At 43.0% G+C, this 20,960-nt stretch overlaps 1 protein-coding gene across 2 annotated transcripts in view; it reads left to right on the top strand.

Moving 5' to 3' along the window:
* The window catches only part of EVA1C (eva-1 homolog C), a 62,877-nt gene that overhangs the window by 10,164 nt on the left and 31,753 nt on the right, over positions 1 to 20,960 (top strand). For both annotated transcript variants that reach the window (XM_073362288.2, XM_073362279.2), the window contains exons 2-3: positions 16,523 to 16,719; positions 20,837 to 20,960. In XM_073362288.2, the coding sequence (XP_073218389.1) occupies positions 16,648 to 16,719; positions 20,837 to 20,960 (196 nt within the window). In that variant the 5' untranslated portion in view covers positions 16,523 to 16,647. The remainder of the gene's footprint in view (positions 1 to 16,522; positions 16,720 to 20,836) is intronic.

The raw sequence follows: 20,960 nt of genomic DNA, 5'->3' as shown, positions 1-20,960 counted from the left end.
TCTTAGCTATTCACCAGAGGAAGTCTAAGGCCCCAGTTCTGCAAAGCATTTAAGCACATACACAAATTCGTCCCTATTCAGCAAAACACTTAAGCATGGGTTTATCTTTAAGCCTATGCTTAAATGCTTTGCTGAATAGGGATGGTTTGCTGAATCAGGGCCTAAATCAGAGGTCCCCAAACTGTGGGGCACACCCCCCTAGAGGGACACAGAGCAATATTTGAGGGCATGGCAGGACCTGGGCCAGCCCCCATGAGGGGAGGGAGCACCACCCAGCCCCACTCTAACCCCAGCCCTGCTCCAGCCCTACATCCAGTCGCAGCCATGCTCCCAGCCCCAGCCCCAGCCCCACCCCACATCTGTGGCCCCAGCCTCAGCCCCCTTACCCCTGTCCCCCCCCGATCAGGAGCTACGGCCCTGCTCCCTGCCTGGCTCCCTGTGGGGGGCGCAGACAGGGATAAGGGGAGCGTGACTGTGAAGAGTTTGGGGACCATTGGCCTAAATGCATATTATTTCCTTCAGTGGTAACTTGCAACTTTCATATCTGAGAATGGGTCAAAATCCACGTAGAAAAGCGAAGACTTTCTATTATGCTAAATCATCCCATTTTTGAGAGCCACCATCACAAATACTTAGTTCTTTGCTCATTACAGAATGCTGGAATTGTGGTGGGTCACAAGGGTTTCATGGAGGTTGTGGTCATCTGACTCTTATATATGGAATGACCTACTTACCCCAGTTCATCAATCAACCACACTCTTTTGATCCAGATCTCTTCTGAAAACCCATTTCTTCTGTGTAGCCTCCAAGAAGTAAGCCTGTAATAGAAAACCAAAAGAATCTTAATGGAACCTCAAGATGTGTACACATCAAAAGGGAGTAATCATGGGATCTTATACCTGGGTTGGAGAATTATTTTGGAGGTTGAAGAGGCAAAAGAAGCAGTCCATAGTTTTGATAGCTCCAACCCTTTTTGTCTTAGTCCACTCACAAAGACATCTGTTTTTTCAAGAACAGTTCAGGCAGAAATAATCACTGCTTTAACAAATCAGGCTTGGCCTTCTACCCCAATAATAGAGAGCAAATGGAGTCAATGAAAAGTAGACAAAAACACTCAAGAAACATCAGCTGACCATGCAATCCTCCTGCACAATAAGTTTCCATTAATTTCCATTAATTAACACAATCCAGATTCTCCTAAACACAAAGAAAGCAAGTGAATGCCATTTTATTTGGGGCTTTTAATAAAGTGGTAAGAATTTTGATGGCCACAGTGATGCAGCATTTGTTTTGTCGACTTACCATGTTAGCAGGAGATTGAATCCTGTATAAATCCATTGAGTAAATTCTATTGACGTGTTGTGGTAAGTGATGGTTGGAACTCACCAAAATATTAAGAGAGATGGTAAGAGACGTAATTTCTTGATATTGTTTGAAAAGGTTAGATGCAAATGTTGGTTCCTATATTTAAAGGAAAACATTTGTTCCATGTCAATAAGAAAGGGACGCAAACTTCAGAGTTCTGGTCTGAGCTGGTCTGAGGTTAAGGATCTGGGATTTGGTTCTGTGAAATAGAGGTATACACCCAATGTGAGGGTTTAGTTAGATGTGGGTGTTTTGTGTCAGGCCCATCTCTATATTTTTTGAGTCTGCCTTTTAGACTGTTAACTCCTTGAGGCAGGAACTTGCTTTATTTTTGTGTCTTCTAATGCATTGAGCATATTGTTGGCACATAACAAATTGTATATTCTGTATGTCAAAGGAAAAACAAATTTAATAAAATTAATTTGTTGATTAGGTCCCCCTGCCTTTATACTACAATTCAAGCTGATAAACTTCTCAGTGGGATAGGACTTTCAGATGACCTCAGCTTTATTAAGGAAAGTGGGTGCTAATTCCAAAGAAATACTAATCCCATTTTTTATGCAATATGTTTCACATTTCTCAGTAACGTTCTCTAGGTTTATAACCAACCACTTTAATCAGTCACCAACTATCAGACTTTTTTAATCTTCCAGCCAATCAACAATTATAATTAAAATATTTTTCTTTGTCAAACATAGAAAAAATATTCTATTGTCTTAGAGAGAACTCGAGAGGCACAACTAGGCATGGTGGTGCCTTATTTGTTCAGCATTGTGAGTCACTTCATCTGAATTTCTGTACATTTTAAGAGAGTTGTTTAAAAGATCCATTGTGCGGCTTTTGGCAACAAAAAGAATACCAGCACTGTTTGGACACTAATTTAGAATTAATTTTAAAACATAAGTTGTAACATAAGGCCTGGTGCAAAATCCATTGAAGTCAGTGGAACAATTCCCAAGGATTTCAGTGGGCTTTGGATCAGGGCCCTAAAGAACTGTAGAATATATTTTTTTATTTATTTACCTCTGTTTTCTTTGTTCACATGCTGGAAGACACGAGTTAGATTTTCAGAATCACTTTGCATTTTTGGACCACAGCAGAATTTTTGGTCTTTCAGTTTATCCAATCTAAAGTTGAATTGAGTAAAAAAATGTGAAGCCAATTGCTGCGCTAATGAAAGTAATCCAGCCATGCAGATAGCTTTTTGGCCTTGATCTACTGTACTGTTAACTGACATCTCCTCTGCTGAGGGAACTGTAGGCCACCCTTGCAAGGGAATGGATTAAGTGATCCCATTCCTCACCTCTAACTCATGTGATCCTATGTCATGTGAATTTTAGATTCTATGTCATGTGAATAAACTAGGACTGTTTAAACCCCGCAGGGTTTCGGTCACAATGGTGTTTGCAAACTGAACCTTGCATTGTGTTTCTTGAGGGATTGACCCCCGCAAGATTGCATGGAGATTCAAGTTCACAAACCCAAATTTTTAAAGGAATATTTTTCTCCAGACTCCAGGATCCACCTACTTAAAATCTTTGGGTGTAGTGGTTTCCTGCTATCTCCTGGGCATGGTTGGCCCCTTCCTCAATCTTCAGAAGATGATGTCACCAGCTATGTATTTCTTTCATCTTTTATTTACCAGGGTTCTAGCCAGAGCTCCTGCCCTCATATACTTGAGGGTAAGATTGAGGTCTTGAGGCAAGTTCATTCCTGATGTAACTCCATTGGATCCTCTATTTTGGCTTCAGTGGAGTCACACCCATGATTAATTTGGCCATTGAAGTTTGATATGTAATCAGAGTTATGATATGTCAGATAATTATGGTCCACAAGACATGTTCATGAAATAAAGGAAAAGAAGTGTTTTCCTTTAGGAAAATGCATGTTGATAAAATATTTTACTGTAGCTAGTCACTATAATCTTCATCACTAGAGTCTACTTGGATTGCTGCACCTATGGTATTAATTCTAAATTAGTGTCCAAACAGTGCTGGTATTAAAAACACTTATTTTTAATATTTGCTTGTGAAGGGCCTGCTGTTCCAGCCCTCATTGAGGTCAATGGCAAAACACTCAGGATCTGGTCCTAACAAAGCAACACAGTCAGAACTTAAGATCTGGAACTAGCATTTGCTGGTTGCAACTTTGCTGAGTTCTGGACTAGACATCTGAGAACAGAGAATTCTAAGGTCACCAGTTTACCATTGTGCTTTCAAAGCAAACATCTGCCCATTACAAAGGGTTAAGATAACACCAACTGCTGGCACAATGTCTAAAATTAAAAATAAGATGATTATACAAGCATTCTTTCCCTTGCATGACAGCACAGCCTCTCATGCTGCCACTGTGGGAATGGGAATCTCCAACCCACGCTGCTCTGGGGGACTCCATAGGGATTCCAGAAATATTTACAATCCACAGTGAAAACAAAATGATAGAGTTATAGCTCCATGTTGCAAGCTGTGGAGAGGTGGGGGGGGGAGGGAGAAGGGGGGGAAGAATTATATCTGAAAAACTAAGGAAATGGGAAAATTTAAGTGAAGCTAATGAGTATATGCCAAAATAAAATCTAGCAAAGTGGACACTCTGGCATTATGCTCAGTGTTGTACAGAGTGTGGAGTCGGCCCAAGGTCCCTTTCCAAAGAAGATTACCATTGAATAAGACTATTAGACTAAGACTTTTTAGGGTGACTTGAACTATGCATCCTGGAAAACGGCTTTGGGGAACGTGGGGGAAGAAAGAAGCAAATTATGGAACAGATTAATTGGATTGCTCTGAATTCTTTGACGTAATGTTTTTTCACGGAGGACTTCCCCCTCTGTCCTAAGATTTAATATTAAAAAGAACCCTCTATACCTATAGAAAGAGCTTAAAGACACCTGGGTGATGGACTAATAAGAGTTACATTGACTCTTTGCTAGGTGAGAGGCCCCTTTGTGAAGAATATTACCTAACTTATAGGCAATGGGAAGGATGGTCCCTCGCTGCATACATCACAATCAAAAGAGTTAATGTACACATATCGATCCTGATTCTCCTCTCACTTTTCCATGTGTACCAGTGTAAAACTGATCTACTCTGGCATAAGTGAGAGATGAATCAGGCCCTTTATGTCTGCCACTACTAATTTTTTTTCCTGGAAACAGAAGCTGATGAGAGGAGCAGTCCCATTTTACCTGCCAAACCTGTACTAGACAAAGCTTTCTTTTATCACTGGACACACTGCTGCCATCTCCAGCACTCTCTTCTTGCATAAAGCCTACTTCTATAACTGGTTCTCTTTTATTCTGGGGGGAGGTTTTACACTGCACACTCAGTTCCTCTATATGCCTGACTGTTATCATTCATTATTGTTATTAATATATATTATTTGTATTGCAGCAGTGCCTACAACATGCTAGGCTCTATCTAGACCAATATGAAGACATCACTGTCCGTAATCAGAACCTTAACTTTGCTTTGATGGGCAGAAATCTTGAAGCTGTCTCTAACCCCAAACTTTCTTTCCCTCTTGATTTTCAGACCAAGATTGCATGCCAGTTTCAGCCTGCTCAGTTGCCACCTCCTTTGCATATGTACAACAAGCATGTGCATGCACAAAAGCAGGGATTTTCATACCCACAGAGTTAGATGGCAACTATCCATATAGCTATCCAGTGCACACACTCAAGTCTTTGATTTACACACGTGTATGTGGTAGTTCCTGCAGTAAACTGTCACGCACTTGACCATATAATCTCAGTCTGAAAATCAGTCCTCTAATGTCTTGAGTATAGTAGTTCCTTCTTTTACATTCTTCCTAAATGCCTCTTCTTCAAACTTCAGGTGTCCAGAACTCTGCAGCCAAATGACTTTCTCACTCCAGGAAGCAGAAACATTGTGTAATAAACTAACCCTCTGTCATTTCTGATGGCTTCATAGTTTTTTCTAAATCCAATTCATATTGCCTCTCCATGGACATGTTTCATGCTACCTCTCTATGTTTGCTTGCCTATTTCCTGTCTATTTCACTCATCTCCTCCACTATTGTCTTCCTCTCTTTTACCTCCACATGTAGGGAATCACTCATTCATTTGTACTGCCCCTTTTATGGCCCTTTCCCCCTCATTTATCCCCTTGAATGACTTCCCCACTTCAAATTTCACCTTAAATCCTTTGTTTTATGGTAATGAAGATTTAACTTTCTCTGAAAACTGTTTTGTGACATCATGAGTGGAGATCACTGTATGCTACAATAGTACTGTATTGTAGCACAGTGAAGCCGAGCCGAGTAAACCTTAGCCACTTTCATTTCATCACTGCAAAGCGATGAAGCTGCAGTACATCGTCTGTGGTGTTAGCTGGATAGAGCCATTAGAAATGGTCAAGCCGCCTGTACAGAAATTATAATTCTTGGAGCAATATTAATCGATTATCTAACACTGCTAAATAGCCCTGCAGTGTCCTTGTGGGGCAGCAGTTATCACTGCAGACCAGCTGAGAATCAGTCACTTTCTGGTAACTTAGTGGGAGAAATCCTGGCCCCTTTGAAGTCAATGGGAGTTTTGCCATTGACTTCAATGGGGCCAGGATTTCACCCTGTCTCTCTACATATTTTATTTGTAAATAAAGGAAGTGTTGCTGGGTAGCTATTACTAAAAATTCACCCATGGAACAGCAAGTATCCAGAGATAATTCTTCAAGAATTGACTAATTTGTAGTGGAGTTTATCAGTGGCTTAGTCATCACTGGGAGAGTTCTCCTCTTCTGAGACTGTCAAACCTGCCCATACAATTTTTACTGGCTGTTGGCACAATTCTTGGAAAAGCTGCAGGGGTTGATGGAGATTTATAAAATGGATTAGCTTTTTGGGACTCCAGTAATAATATGTGTGGTATTTCAGTCTATTTTCATCTGAAATGAATTAGCATCTCTTAAAAAACTGAGAACAAATTACTACGCTAATCAAGCTAAATTGAACTATGAACTATAGCCAATACAATAAACTTATATAAAGGCCTGATTCAGAGAGCTGCTAAGTTCTGTGGGCCTTTCATATTCAGGCTCTAAAAATAAATGTTTGCAGAATGCATTCTTCATAAAAAGGCATTCTATTAGTAAACAGTTAGATTGCTTTTAATATGTGCCAGGTATTATCCTCAGAACTCATGATTATGTTCTGACAGTGCCATTCTTCACTAAGGGTGAAATGCACCCCAGTGCAGTGGGCCTGCACAAAGCTTATGCATCACTTTAACCTTATTTCGAGAGAGATAAGTGGTGCACAGGTCTTATGCTGGCCACCTACACAGAGATGAATTAATCCCAAATGAAATGATATTGTTCTGGATAAGAACAAACTAATGAATTCCAATGTATTGTCAATTACACTATTTGTGCTATTTTATGATGCACTGGAGTCTTAACTGAGTACTTCCAGACTTTCTGATGTTTACATTTGTAAACTACAACATTCCAATTTCCAGACTTTCAAACTTAAAAATAAAATTCTCCCTGAATTTCCTGACTTTCAAAGTTTTTTTTTTAATTAACTGCTACAGCATTCTAAGAATGTTATTTTAAATTGAGAGATCTATTTACAATCTTAACTCTATTTAAGCAAGGTTGGGGTTTGGGGGCTGGGATTGTCTTTATGGTTGATCAGTGCCATGTCCTCTTTGCATTAAGTGACAGTGAGGGGCCAACTTGCCAAATCTCTAATGATCTCTTCCTAGCTAAAGCTCAGATCTAGTACCCCACCTTCATTCTCCTTGACATGCCAGCTGCCTTTGACATCATCAACCATGCTCTTCTTGAGGTCTTGTTCTCTTGGCTTGTATAACTGTCCTTTCCTGATCCTCCTTTCACCTCTCTAGTCACTCATTCAGCATGTCCTGAGGAGGATCCTCCTCATCTACCCTCCAGTTGTCTGAGGGGATTCCACAGGCTCTGATCTTGGTCCTCTTTTCTTCTTCTTCTTCCTCCAAACCTTATCTCTGGTCATTTTATTTGTAAACACAAATTTAACTACCATCTCTATACTAACTTGTAGATCTACCTCTCTACTCCAGAATTGTCTCCTTCTGTCCAAACTAAAATCTTGGCCTAGTTACGTTCACAGCATACACACAGAAAAGTCAAACAAACAAGAAATACTGCTTACAAAAGTGTAACACTGCTTTATTTCTTAGAATGCAGGTAACATATGAGAACCAAAAAACAGAGTGACAAAGCAGGCTGCTCCCTAAACCAACTCAGCCACCTTCCTCTAGGCTGTCTGGCTGCAGACTGATTGCTGCTCCCAGATCACACACTTCACTACAGAGTTCCCTAGCCTGCAAGCAGGACCAGGAACCCTTCACTCATTTCTGACACTCTACAGTGATAGCTTGAAATTGCAACACAGTCCTCAATACACCAGAGGCCTCTCTCTCAGACATCCCCTCGTGGATGTCTAGCTGTCAGCTCAAGCTCAACATGGCTCAGGTCAGATGGGGCTATGAGACTGCTGGGTGTGGATGCAAGCGTGTGACTGGGGGGGCTACAGCAGCTGTTGCAGCACCCGGGCTTGGCCTGGGGAGCAGGTAGGAACCTGGGTAATCAGGCCAGGGCTGGGAGCAACTACCTCAGGCCCAAATCACCAAGACCCTTCTTCCCAACTTGGTGCCAGATATCTCCCTCCTCAAAATCTTCAGTAGCTCCCTTCACATGCCGTGCAGAGCACCATCCTGCTCCCCCTCCTTTCCCTGGCACCCCGACTGTCCCCCTCTCCCCACACGGAGCACCCATCCTAACTTTCCCTGACATCCTAACTTCCTCCCACTCCCTCTAAGTCTTCCCACTCCCCATGTTAGTACATTTAGGTTTCCATGTGCGCCTCCACCCCTCCCATTCAAAGCGACCTTCTGCCACTTTTGGATGGTTTTCCTAGTCCATTGCTTTGACCAGGTCTCACACCTCTTTGAATCCCTCCATTGGCTCCCCCCTTCTCAATTGCATCAAACATAAGCTGCTTGTTGTCTTTTTCAAGGCCCTTCACAGTCAATCACCCCTACCCATCATCTCATCCATCATCATGGTGTTGATGCTTGCCTCCACTCGCCCCATAATAGCAGCCTTCACTGCTGACTTGTTACATTGCAAACAAGCACCTTTGTGCTTTCTCCCATGCTGCCCTTCTTGCTTGGGAGGTGCTCCCCATAAATATCCACAAAGCTACCTTGTTGTCCCCCTTCAAATTCCTCCTTAAAACTCTCCTTTGCCGTGATGCCTACAAAAAACTGGACAATGGTTAGGTTGCTGGTGTGCTGAGACCACACTGTATCATGCTGGCCAATACTGTGTCATTATTAATTTGTGCTCCCTCATCTGTCTGCATCCAGATGTTGTCTCTAATCATATAGACTGTAAAGTCTATGGGGCACGGATATCTTTTTGTTCTGTTTCTACAGAGCCTAGCACAATGGGGTCATGGCTCATGACTAGAGCTCCTAAGCGCTATGGTAATCATTAATAATAATATTATAATAATAATAACAACAACATAATACTGTAGCTCAATCTGTATGTATTTCATGCTTTATCTGTGTAGTGAATTTTAGTCAGAGTTCTTTGTCAGCACAGTGGACACTGTAACTAAGCCGGTCAATTCTGGAAGAAAGGATTCAGCTTGGATTTCATGTGTCTTTTGAGTCCTAGTAAAAAGTTGCATTGAGTTCCTGACTTGTGTTACGCAGAAGGTCACACTAGGTGATCACAATGATTCCATCTGATCTTAAAAATCTTTGAACCTATAAATCAATTTATGATGCTGTGATTCAGGCTTAACTTCTGAGTAGGGTAGTACAGGTTTTTAGGTTACTTTGTTCACAGTGTAGCCCATATAATGCTTATAACTATATGCTTTGAGCCAATAGGAAAAGTCATTTTCCTTAAATCCCCAGCTGCTGGAGTCATGTTATTACAAAGGAATCTCTACTTTCATTTGTGGGGGGCGGGAAGGTAGGGAAAGGAAGTTTCTAGCTCTCATGTTTCAGAAAAAACCTTGAAAATGTGAACGCTTGAAGGCTCAAAAACTAGAAGACAAATTAAAAGAACCCAACATTTATTATTTTTTAAAATCTTGATTTTTTTAAGCATATCTCATGATTTTGGGGGGCCTGACTTGTGAGTTTTGTATGCTCGGGTTCTGCAATACTATCCCTGTCAGATTAGCTATGGCTCCCAGTTTAGATGTGTTTTTAAAATATACTTTTATAGAACATAAGACCAATAGAAATACTTCCATCATATTAAACAAAAAAGAGACATCTTGTAACACAAATAAACGTTCCCCTGAAATGTTTGTAATAATACAGTCAATGCTGCAGAGACTGTATCAGAACCCAAAGTGAAACAACTTGACTGTAAAGCAACATGAAACGGACCAGTTGCCTACCTTCATTGTCCCAGCCCAGAGAACTGCAGAAAAGTAAACAGACATCATAAATATTGGCAAGTCCGTTCAATTGCTAAAACGTTCTCTCTGAATAATCCCAGCTGTTATTAGTTAGAGAGATAAGGACATTTTTTCTAACCTGACATTGCCCTTTGGTTGAAGTAGTTGCCTTTAGCAAAATTGGTCTCTGCACGGGATTATGTAAACAATATAGAAGCACATTGTGCCACTGAGGCACAGGCCTGCATTAGACGTGTTATGAAGTCACACTCCCTGGGGAAGTTGAAGGAAGCAATTGGAAACTGCGACTGTCTGCATGGCCCACCTGGGAGACAGCAGCTTTCCTGGGAATGTTATTCCCCTCCATGAGCGAGTGTGCAGAGCCATGCCCCCCAGGCACAAATCAGTGATACTGAGTCAGCATGAGGGGGAGGTACGGTGCATTTTGTAAAGGACTGCAGTGACTTATTTCCTCTTGGAGCTAAGGAGAAGGAGGCAGATAATTGTGGCTTTGAGGCACCATCCCTTCCCAGGGCTGCTATGTGCACCACCCGTTCCATAAGGCGAGACATTCAGTCTCAATATAGCCCTCCAAGAGGTGCAAGGCTGTGTGTGTAGCACTCTGTGTAATAATCAAAATGCACGTCTACATAGTACCATGTGAGTGAAACAATCCAGATACCAGTACGTCACCACTTTTCTTATCAAAGGTTAGCAGCCAATTTCCATGACTATTTTTATCCTTTATTGTGTGCAAATATACAAGCATTTTAAATGCCACTTTGAAGGCTGGAGAGCATGATTTCTTTTCGTGTCAGTCCCTTTACCATTATTTTCTGAGAGAAATGCACCTGCTTATATAAAATCAGAGCAGATTTTTTAAAAAGCATTTTTAGAACTGAATAGTTGTGGTTGTTGCAGAAAGGTGCTTAGATCCTGGATTAGGAATTTGCAGGATCAAAGTTGCAGTTAAGATGCCAGGGAACTCATCCAAATCACAACATCACTGATATTCTTTAGGGAATACTGGGCTGTTTTTTGTACACAGCACATTTGGTTCCAAGTAACTTAAAACCTAAAGGATTGAAATGATTACAGCTATGGGACCAAACCTTTCATGGTGTTGAGTATCCACAATGCATGTTGGGCCAGATACTCGTTTACACTATGGCTCCTTTACGCCACTCTGGTAGTGTAAAAAGTCGTTAAAGTAGCAGTAAGTTACATTTAAGGCCCCTTTACAATGTTAGAGTGGTGCAAAGAAGCCACAGTGTAAATGACAGATTTCAGAGTAGTAGCCGTGTTAGTCTGTATCCGCAAAAAGAAAAGGAGTACTTGTGGCACCTTAGAGACTAACAAATTTATTTGAGCATAAGCTTTCGTGAGCTACAGCTCTGCATGCATCCAGTGAAGTGAGCTATAGCTCATGAAAGCTTATGCTCAAATAAATTTGTTAGTCTCTAAGGTGCCACAAGCACTCCTTTTCTTTTTACAGTGTAAATGGGAATTTGGCCTATCCTCAGTACAAGCCCAGCACCACTCAGGGGGCCTCAGCACCTTTGGGCATTGGGTCCACAGAGAAATGTCTCTGGCAGGGAAGGTACTTTATTTCTGTACAGTTTGAGTAGAGAAAAGCTCTTGTTTAATTAGAACGTTTTAAAAAGGAATGTAGAGCCTGATCCTGAAAACACTTTCGTGTCAGTGGCCTCGCTGACCTCAAAAGGACAGCTCACACAAGTGAGGGACTGCAAGGTTGTGGTGAAATCCTAGGCTTCCTGAAGTAAATGCCTGAGCTCCTGACTTCAACAGGGTCAGGATTTCTCCCCATGTCTTTGGTGCTATGGGAGATGCCAGACTGACAGCCTGGCAGCCTTATACCCTCTGTTTACCTTACAATAAAGACAGTACAAACTTTCTCCTCCCTCATGCCTCAGACTTTCTGGACTTACCAACTCTAGGCATGAGAAGGTAGTTGAGTCTTCATGTCCATACAGCCCTTGGCTGGTATGGTGAGATTGCCAACGAAGGTGTCAGTTCAGATGTCTGTCCTTAGGAATTAGATGAAGAATGCCAAATCATTTCACATAAGCCACCACACAGCCAGCAGATAGCAGTGGCTTTTACTGGCCATTAACCTACATTAGATTTGATGCAGTGACCTAGATGTGAAGGGTCCCATATATCCGTCTATAAGCCATCTATTCCTTTATGAAATCTATCCTTAGGGCAATTAAATATAGAGGTTTGATTTGTTTCTACCCAGGGGTTTTCTACCATAGGCTCTGATTCTACTCTCACTGAAGTCAATGGAGCTTTCAATGGAAGCAAAATTGGGCCCTTAGTGAGTTCTAAGGGTGAAAAAAAAAAGTCAAAATTAACAAGACTAGGGGAATAAAACTTCAGGAAATACCAAAGCAAGACTGTTGGCTATTTTTAGTGGGTAAAGAGATGACAAATCAAGGAAACTTGATGACTTAGAAGTTCAGCATATGAGAATATCCTTTTGTGTGCGTAACACTCTTTAATATTATAATTCCTGTCTTTCTAGAGGTGCAATTGTTATAGTCAGTAACTTTTCTCATGTGTCTCAGGGGTGGCTGCATTTCAGTAGTAAGGTGAATCCCTACATAAATATAGGTTAATATTTTCAAAAGCGCTTTTGTGCCTTTGAAACCTAACTCTCATTTACAAAAGTGATCAAAGCACAGAAGAGCCTAAACCTCACTGAAAGTCCGTGGGACTCTCATGGGCATAGTCCCTCCACCACACCTCCCTGGCATTCGATGGTGTCCTGAACTCAGTCTCTTGTCACCCAGGTCTGGGAATGGAAACTCAGCCCTCTGGTTGGGGTCCGCTGGAGCTTGCTCCTTCCAGGGTTTAGGAGGAAAGGAAAAACAAATGAACAGGCTCAAACATCACGCAGGCCTCTCTTCCTTAGAGGAGCCTCTGGTGAATTGGAGTCAGCATTTTTGAAAATCAGGCAAACAGGGATGATTAAAATTTTTTTTAATATAATTCATGCACATTTTGAAAAAAATGGTCATGGAAATGAAAAAGAATTTGACTAGCTCAGAGTTGGTTGAAAAATACACCAAAAATAATAAAAATTGTCATCCCCCCAATTTTTTTTCATTTCAAATTTTGATGAAAAATGACAAAATTAAATTTTGGTAAAAGTAAATTTGGTAATTAAAAGCAGAGGATATCTACCTGGGGTTCGTCACCACCCTGTCCTTATGTTGCTAAACAGGAGAGAGGTCTCAGCATGCAGAGAACCACTTATCTACACAGTTTCACACCTCAGTGTGCATGCCTAAAAAAAACAGTGGCAAAATAATATATTGTGCATGTTCAACACATTCTGTTGAGACTTACAATTTGATTATTCCTAAACCAGACTTCTTTAATCATGTCTTAGGCGTGTGTGCTTATTGACATCTAGAGCCATGACAAATGGGAACTTTTAAAATAAAGCTGTTTTTGAGATATAAGAGCACAGAAAGCTTCTGAGTAACTTTCTTAATGTGTAAAATCCACCATTTGTTGTGCTCTGGTAACTCAAAAATGGCCAAACTGTATTTTCCCAAACTTGCAGAAAGAGAGAAAGAAGACAGAAAGAAATGCTTTTGAGTTAGTAACAAGAATGAATATTTTTAACCCAAAGGGTAATTATTTTCAGATTTATAAGCATGTGAAAAAATGGGCTGATAATTAAACTTCCTTCTTCTCACTCCAAATTTAGTGCTGCAAGTGGAGCTCTGTAAGGGTTTAAATCCTAAATTCACTGACATCCGTGACAAAGCTCCCACTAACTTTAATGGTGCAGATTCAGAATTGTAGTAGTTTTTTTTGTAACAGTTACTTTCTGGCGTTCTCAAATTTCCCAAGTAGATCAGAACATAAAAAGTGGGGTTAGCTGCTAGATGTGGCCTAAACTCACCAAATCTGTGTATCATCTATGAACAACCAACCTTAATTTTAACAACAAAAAAATCTAAATGTGGAAAAAAATATCAGACTATACTAACATAGAGTATTCAACTATTATTATGGTAAGGGATTTCCTGTTTTTCCCCTGAAATTTCTTAAAAGTTGTTTGTAGAGAATTGAATTGTGTACTGACGAATTAAAATGACTCTGTTGTGCTATTTAGCTTGATTTTAAAAATTCTGTTTCTCCCAGTTTAAAACAAATAACTCACTGGAAGAGGTCACTCTGTTAATAATGTTGTGGATGTTTTTGTCAAGAATATGTACTATTTTATTGCTATAGGATTGTAGGTTTTGATTTTTTTTAGGGAGCAAATATATAGAATGTCATGGCCATCTCAAGATAAAAGTTCAAATGTTAGGCTTACAACCTTCCAAGTGCTCCTTTAAATACCATTGTTGTATACACATCAACATAAGGGTGTGTTAAGATGGATAATTAAAACAGAAGATAATTAGAGATAAATTTTAAATGTAGCAAATGGGCCATTAGTCAAACAACTCTTCTTAAAAAAACAACTGTGTTTCTGATTTCTTGGCCATTTCATTAAATTATTCCCCTAATTTTATTTTATAACATTTTCTTTTTTAAATTTAAATGTGAGAAGAAAAATACTTAGGGATGCTGAGTACTGAACATGCATTAACTTTCAAATGTGTGATGCTGAAGGTTTAAAAATGCAGGAGTTTGCTGCATTTTAAGACAGTAGGGAACATGGTCATGCATATTACCTGAAATCACATGATGAATGCAGCTGTTATGACTAGGGTTGCCAGGTGTCCAGTTTTTGACCGGAACGCCCACTCGAAAAGGGACCCTGGCAACTCCGGTCAGCACCACCGACTGGGCCGTTAAAAGTCTGGAGGGTGGCACAGCGGGGCTAAGGCAGGCTCCCTGCCTGCTGTGGTTCTGTGTGGCTCCTGGAAGCAGTGTCATGTCCCTCCTCCGGCTCCTATGCCTAGGGACAGCCTGGGGGCTCCGCACACTGCCCCCACCCCAAGCGCTGGCTCCGCAGCTCCCATTGGCTGGGAACCACGGCCAATGGGAGCTGCAGGGGTGGTGCCTGCGGACAGGGCAGCACACAGAGCCTCCCTGGCTGCCCCTATGTGTAGGAGCCAGATGCGGGACAAGCCAGATGGGGGACATGCCGCTGCTTCTGAGAGAAGCCTGAGGTCAGTGCCGCCCAGAGTCTACACCTCTGACTCCCTCCCGCACCTCAAAACCCTCATCCCCAGCCCCACACCAGAGATCGTACTCCCAGCCGGAGCCCTCACCCACTGCCATGCCCCAACCGTCTGCCCCAGCCCTGAACACCCTCCTGCCCTCCGAAGCCCTCTCTCCCAGCCCGGAGCACCCTCCTATACTCAATCCCCAGCCCCACCCCAGAGCCTGCACCCCTAGCTGGAGCCCTCACCTCGCCACCCCAGGCCTGATCTCCCTCCCACTCTCCAAACCCCTCGGTCCCAGCCTGGAGTACCCTCCTACATCCAAATCCTAATCCCCAGCTCCACCCCAGAGTCTGCACCACCCTAGAGCCCACACCCCCAGCCGGAGCCCTCACCTCCTCCTGTATCCCAACCCACTGCCTCAGCCCAGAACCCCCTCCCTCACCCTGAACTCCTCATTTCTGTCCCCACCCCAGAGCCCACACCGCCAGTCGGAGCCCTAACCCTCACCTGCACCCCAACCCCCTGAGCCAGTGCGGTGAAAATGAGCAAGTGAGGGTAGGGAGAGCAAGCGACAGAAGGGGGGGGGGGGATGGAGTGAGGGGGCGGGGCCTCAGAGAAGGGGCAGGGCAAGGGTGTTTGGTTTTGTGTGAATAGAAAGTTGGCAACTGTAGTTATGACAGCAGCATATGAATTTCCACCTCTTCATCTGTGGTAGTTATATACTAGCAAACACAAAACTACCTGCACATCAGACTAGTATATCCAACTTTTATTAATAATGTCTAAGAGAAGTTAGGTGAGGTAATATCTTTTACTGGACCAAGTTCTAATGGTGGAAGAACCTGAAGAAGAGTTCTATGTAGCTTGAAAATGTGTACCTTTCACCAGCAGGAGTTGGTCCAATAAGAGATTGCCTCACCCACCCTTGTCTCTCATTATATTGGGACCAACACAGCTACAGCACTGCAAACAATTAATAATGTCTAACAGTTACACAGTATCTCTCATCAGGAAGGATCCTGAACTACTTTAGACTCTGATATGCAAATTATACAGAGAGAATCACTTTATCCATCACTTGGATGAAACAGAGCAACCATTTAACAGTACAGTAAGATTACACCTCAATTTAGGACAGGAAATAAAGAATACCTTATCCAACTGAGACTGCAGGGGGAAATAGACCAGAAAACTGAGGAATAACACCTTGGACTTTTGAGAAAGTGCCTTGGGATCTTTAATGACCACAAGTTGCCATAACCTAGCTTCAGGTCTCATCTGAAAAATGGCATCTCCAGCAGCACAGTGCCCCCTACTGGAGCATTGGTTTAGTACTGACTCAGTGGGAAGGGTGTCACCTACTGGATCACCAACAAGATTGCCTGTAGCATCTGGATATTTTTGCGACCTGATCCTGGCTAGGTTGTAAAGGCTGATAAGCTCATAGTGTCATGTGGTATGGCCATGCTTACAATCCTGATTTTTATGCCCTTTCCAGAAGATGACCACGGTTTTCATATTACCTAAAGAGTTCATCATTGCCTGTACTAATTGTAACATAGCTAAATATTTTCTAGGTTACCTAACCAAACTTCTGCAAAATCACTCTGTGTATGCCTGTGATGGCGATCGTTTGAGCCTGCAGTGTCCTCGACATTCAACAATAAGTGTCCAATCAGCATTTTACGGGCAAGATTACCAAATGTGTAGTACACAGCAGCCTGAAACCGCGATGAAAGACCCCTTAAACTGTGTGGCGTCTACCACTTTGCAGGTAACACATATTGTAGATGTTTTTTAAAAAGCAGAATGTTTTAGATCGGATTTCAATTTTGTGACCCATATTTTATGAAAATGCCAAGTATTCACAATGTTAAGTGAATTCCACAATGTTTCAACTGGTATATAACACAAAATGGCACACTTGGAAGCACTAATTAGACCAGCAGAAATATCAGGTGAATAGGTTTTATTATTCCTGTAGGCTTGTAAAAGATTTTCAGGGTTCCTTCTACACTAACCTTCACATCTAACCCCCATTTTCGAGGCCCTACAACACCCATCCTTTTAGCCAAGCAGATCTGGTCAGAATAGTCTTAATCAGTCTCAAGGACCCCTGACATGAGGCACTCCTTACCCCAGCAGTTGAACACACTGAGCCAAGTTAATCACCCAGAGTGTCAGATAACAGGACTTGAACCTGGATCACCCGCATGGCAAGACTGAGCAAAACCCTCTGGCCACAGCAACCTACTTTATCATAAATTTGACAGGAATATTGAAGTTTACCAGTAATATCCTAAGAGTTGCTTCACATACAGACTAGAGTATGGCTTACACTGCAGTTCATTACTTGCTGTCATGGTGTGACAGGTTTCGGTTGGTCCTCCGAGCCCCTAGGGGCGATGGAGGCTATGGTCTCACTGGCAGACCTCAGCCACACCTTCCGGGGGTTGGGGAATTAGCGGGGAAGGTGTGCCGGCACGAGTCAGTGGCGCGCCCCTCAGGCAGGGGAGAGCCGGCACGAGTCAGTGGTGCGCCCCTCAGGCAGGGGAGAGCCGGGGTAGGGGAACGCAGGCCCACCCAACTCCACTGCGTTCCAGCCCAGGGCCCTGACAGTGGCGGGAGGTGAAGGTCCCGCCGCTGGCTCAGCGGGGCCGTCTGCGCCCGCTGACCAAACATACCCACCCCACTGAGTAGTTCGGCCCCTGGGCTACTTCCTACCCGGTCTCTCAGGCGGGTCGCTCCGGTCCCTCCATCTCGTCCGGGTATTCCGCTGCGGGCCACTCCCGCTCCCCCTCGGTATCGGACTCACGCTGGCCCGGGCTGTAGTCAGGTCCCTCCAGGTCCTCTGGGTATTCAGCGGCTGGCAGTCCCGGTTGCCACAGGCCTTCCCCCCGGTCAGGCTCCTCCTTGCCCAGGGCTTCGCCTGGGTCAGCAGCAGGATCGCGAGGGAGCAGCCTGTGTCTGTCTCCCTCCCTGGTGCTCTCTTCACTGGGCAGAGGGCCCCGCCCTTTGTACTTCCTGTCCCACCCTTCCCCTTCCGGGGATTGGCGGAAGCTTGGTCTGGCCCCGCCCACTCAGGCGCTTTACCCTCTGGTTCGGAGGGGAGCCACCCTGGCTCCCTACACATGGGAATTTCTTTACATCAGTTGAGGAAGCCCACGCTTCGAGTATAGTCAGGAGCTTGTTTCATCACAGGAAAGAGGTCTAGAGTTCCGCTGTTAGGCTATGCTTCAGCAAAGCATTATCAATGGGATTTAAACATATGCTTAAAGTAAAGATGCATTTAAGAGCTCTACAGAACAGGGGTGCTTTGCAGAATCACGGCCTTAGTGCTTACAGCTGTTCCATTGCTTCATGTCAGCAGTGAATTTCCATTCCATCCATTAATAATAGTATTAATAAGTGATTTAGTATAACATCCTTTCATAAAAACAGTGTTGTGACAGAGAGTTTTTAAAAACGTGGCTTGTCCATGCTGTACTGCAACTAACATCTAAAGGCATTCCATGAATGACCTTGGGGCCATGTGAAAGTGCAGCTGTCCACTAAAAAAATGTGGGGGCCAAATGCATCCTTGATGTCATTTCATTGACTTCAGTGGAGTGACACCCATTATTACTTTGAGTTCTTGAGTCCTGAGGGTCTCTGTGAGGTTTCCATGGACAATTTTTCTTGAGTACACTACACATCTCAGCTGACAACTGCATTGTAAAATAATATTAACTTTGACAGATATTTTCCTTTTTTCACTGTTCAAAACTACAGATATGAAAGATAAGTGTCTGGCTTTTGCATCCCAGAAAGCTCTGACTCTGTCAAATAGAAAAGACACTTACTGTAAACTGAATTCTTGGAAAAGAACTCTGATGATCTCATTCTGTCCCTCTCTGTGGAACAGAGTCTGAGATCTGCATAATCAAGCACAGTATTATCTTACAGAAAGGAGAAAGAATAGCTGGCATTTTATACAGTAGCCTCCTAGTGAAAGGATAAAGGCAAAGTTAGATCTGTCGCAATATGTTAATAACCTGACTAATAATGCAATCTAATTATGATAATATAAGTAGCTGGATGTTTTTGCACAGCTGAGTCAGTGCAAAATGTGTGCACTCTTTGTATAAAGAGATACCATTATAAAGAGATTTACAGATGATGGTTCAGCTCAGGTGTAAACAGATGCAATGTTCATTGAACTCAATGGGAGTCAGTTATGCCCACTTGTTCAAGAGCTAAATTTGTCCTGATTTTGTTTAACTGACTCTTTCCTGAGCAATTCCAATGAAGATGTGCCAGGGTGGTAGAGATTATTGATTTGACTTGAAATATTTTAAAAGAAGAATTGAGTGACCAAACTGAGTTCTGAGTCCTGTTTTCCCTTTTAAACAATTTAATAGGAATGTAATGTTCACAAAAAGTGTTGGATTTCAGTCCTTTTTCTCCACAAAAAAGAAAAAAGGGGCCAGAACTTTATAGGATCGTTGTGATGTGCTGCCAATGTGCATCATTTCTGTTCTGGAGGGACTGTGTCCAAGGATTATGATAGTTCAGCTATTGACATCTTTTCTGAAAGTGGAAACGGGACTGTCAATTAGTGCAATTGTTGTGATTTGAACACCTGATTTAAATTCATCCCTGGTGTAAATCCACTGAAGTTGGTAGAGCTATGCCAAGGATGAATTTAGCTCCTTCTGACTAGAAAATAGACCAGGGGTGGGCAAACTATGGCCCGCAAGCCGTTTTAAGCCGGCCCCTGAGCCACACCAAGTGGCTCAGCCCTCCTCCAGCCGGGGTGCTGGGTCAGGGGCTGAGCCGCGTGGTGTGCAGGGGGTGCTGCATCGGGGGCCACACCCCTGAGCCTCTCCCCACGTCCCAACGCTCTGCCCCAGCCCTGATCCCCCTCCCACTCTCTAAACCCCTCGATTCCAGCCTGGAGCACCCTCCTGCACCCCAAACTTCTCATCCCCAGCCCCACCCCAGAGCCTGCTCCCCTAGGCCAGCACATCCCTCAGACCGTGCCACTTCCCACAGCCCCCATTGGCCTGGAGCGGCAAACTGCAGCCAGTGGGAGCTGTGATCAGCCAAACCTGCGGATGCAGCACGTAAACAAACTGTCCCAGCCTGCCAGCGGCTTTCCCTGGTCGGCCGCGTGCCAAAGGTTGCCGATCCCTGGTTTACACTATCCTTTTTTCCTTAAGATTTCCCACCATCGCTACCACTGGTACAGCTCCAGCAGCAGAAGCAAAGTGTAAGTGCTGCTGTAAACAGCTTCTGGCCTGCCAATCACCATGTTCTTTCACTCTGCTCAGAGCAGCTCTAGTTGACAACATGGTTATAACGTTGGAAGCCTTTCTGCTCTACTCTTCTCACCCTTACAATTACTGATTACTTGCTGGAGCAGCACAATAGGAATAGCAGGATATTATTAGAAAAACAAACTGATGTTGATCAAGGTCTGACTTTTTTAAAAATAGATTTTAAGTAGTTTGGTCACATCTACATCGGCTAACCAAATTATGTCTGAAATGGATTTAGGCCCTAATTGAGGAAGGTATTTCAGCATGTGCCTAACTCTCTAAGGACACGAGTAGTCCCTCTTGAGTCTACTCATGTGCTTAAGTACCTCGCTGCATCAAGTCCTTAGTTTGAACTGTGTTTCAAATGAACTCACCCAGGATTTTCAGCCACCAATCAAAGCTCAGCATAGACATGGTCTTATTCCTGTCATATATCTTTTTTTTTTTTTAAATGCATCTATGACAAAAAAAAAACAACAGTGCCACTGAATAATTTCTTTCATGTATAGAGCAAAATGCAGCTAAGAGTTTTGGTTGCTGTATAGCTTCATATCTTGTTTTCAAGACTATCCTTTTTGCCCGTTGTTCTAGAAAGTACTGGATGAATGCCAGAACCAGAGAGCCTGCCAACTCCTTGTCAATAGTCGGGTTTTTGGACCTGATCTATGTCCAGGAACCACTAAATACCTCCTTGTCTCCTTTAAATGCAAACCTA

The sequence above is a fragment of the Lepidochelys kempii genome, chromosome 1, assembly GCF_965140285.1.
Source record: "Lepidochelys kempii isolate rLepKem1 chromosome 1, rLepKem1.hap1, whole genome shotgun sequence".
In the NCBI taxonomy this organism is placed as follows: Eukaryota; Metazoa; Chordata; order Testudines; family Cheloniidae; genus Lepidochelys; species Lepidochelys kempii.
This window is presented reverse-complemented; position numbering and strand designations above follow the sequence as displayed.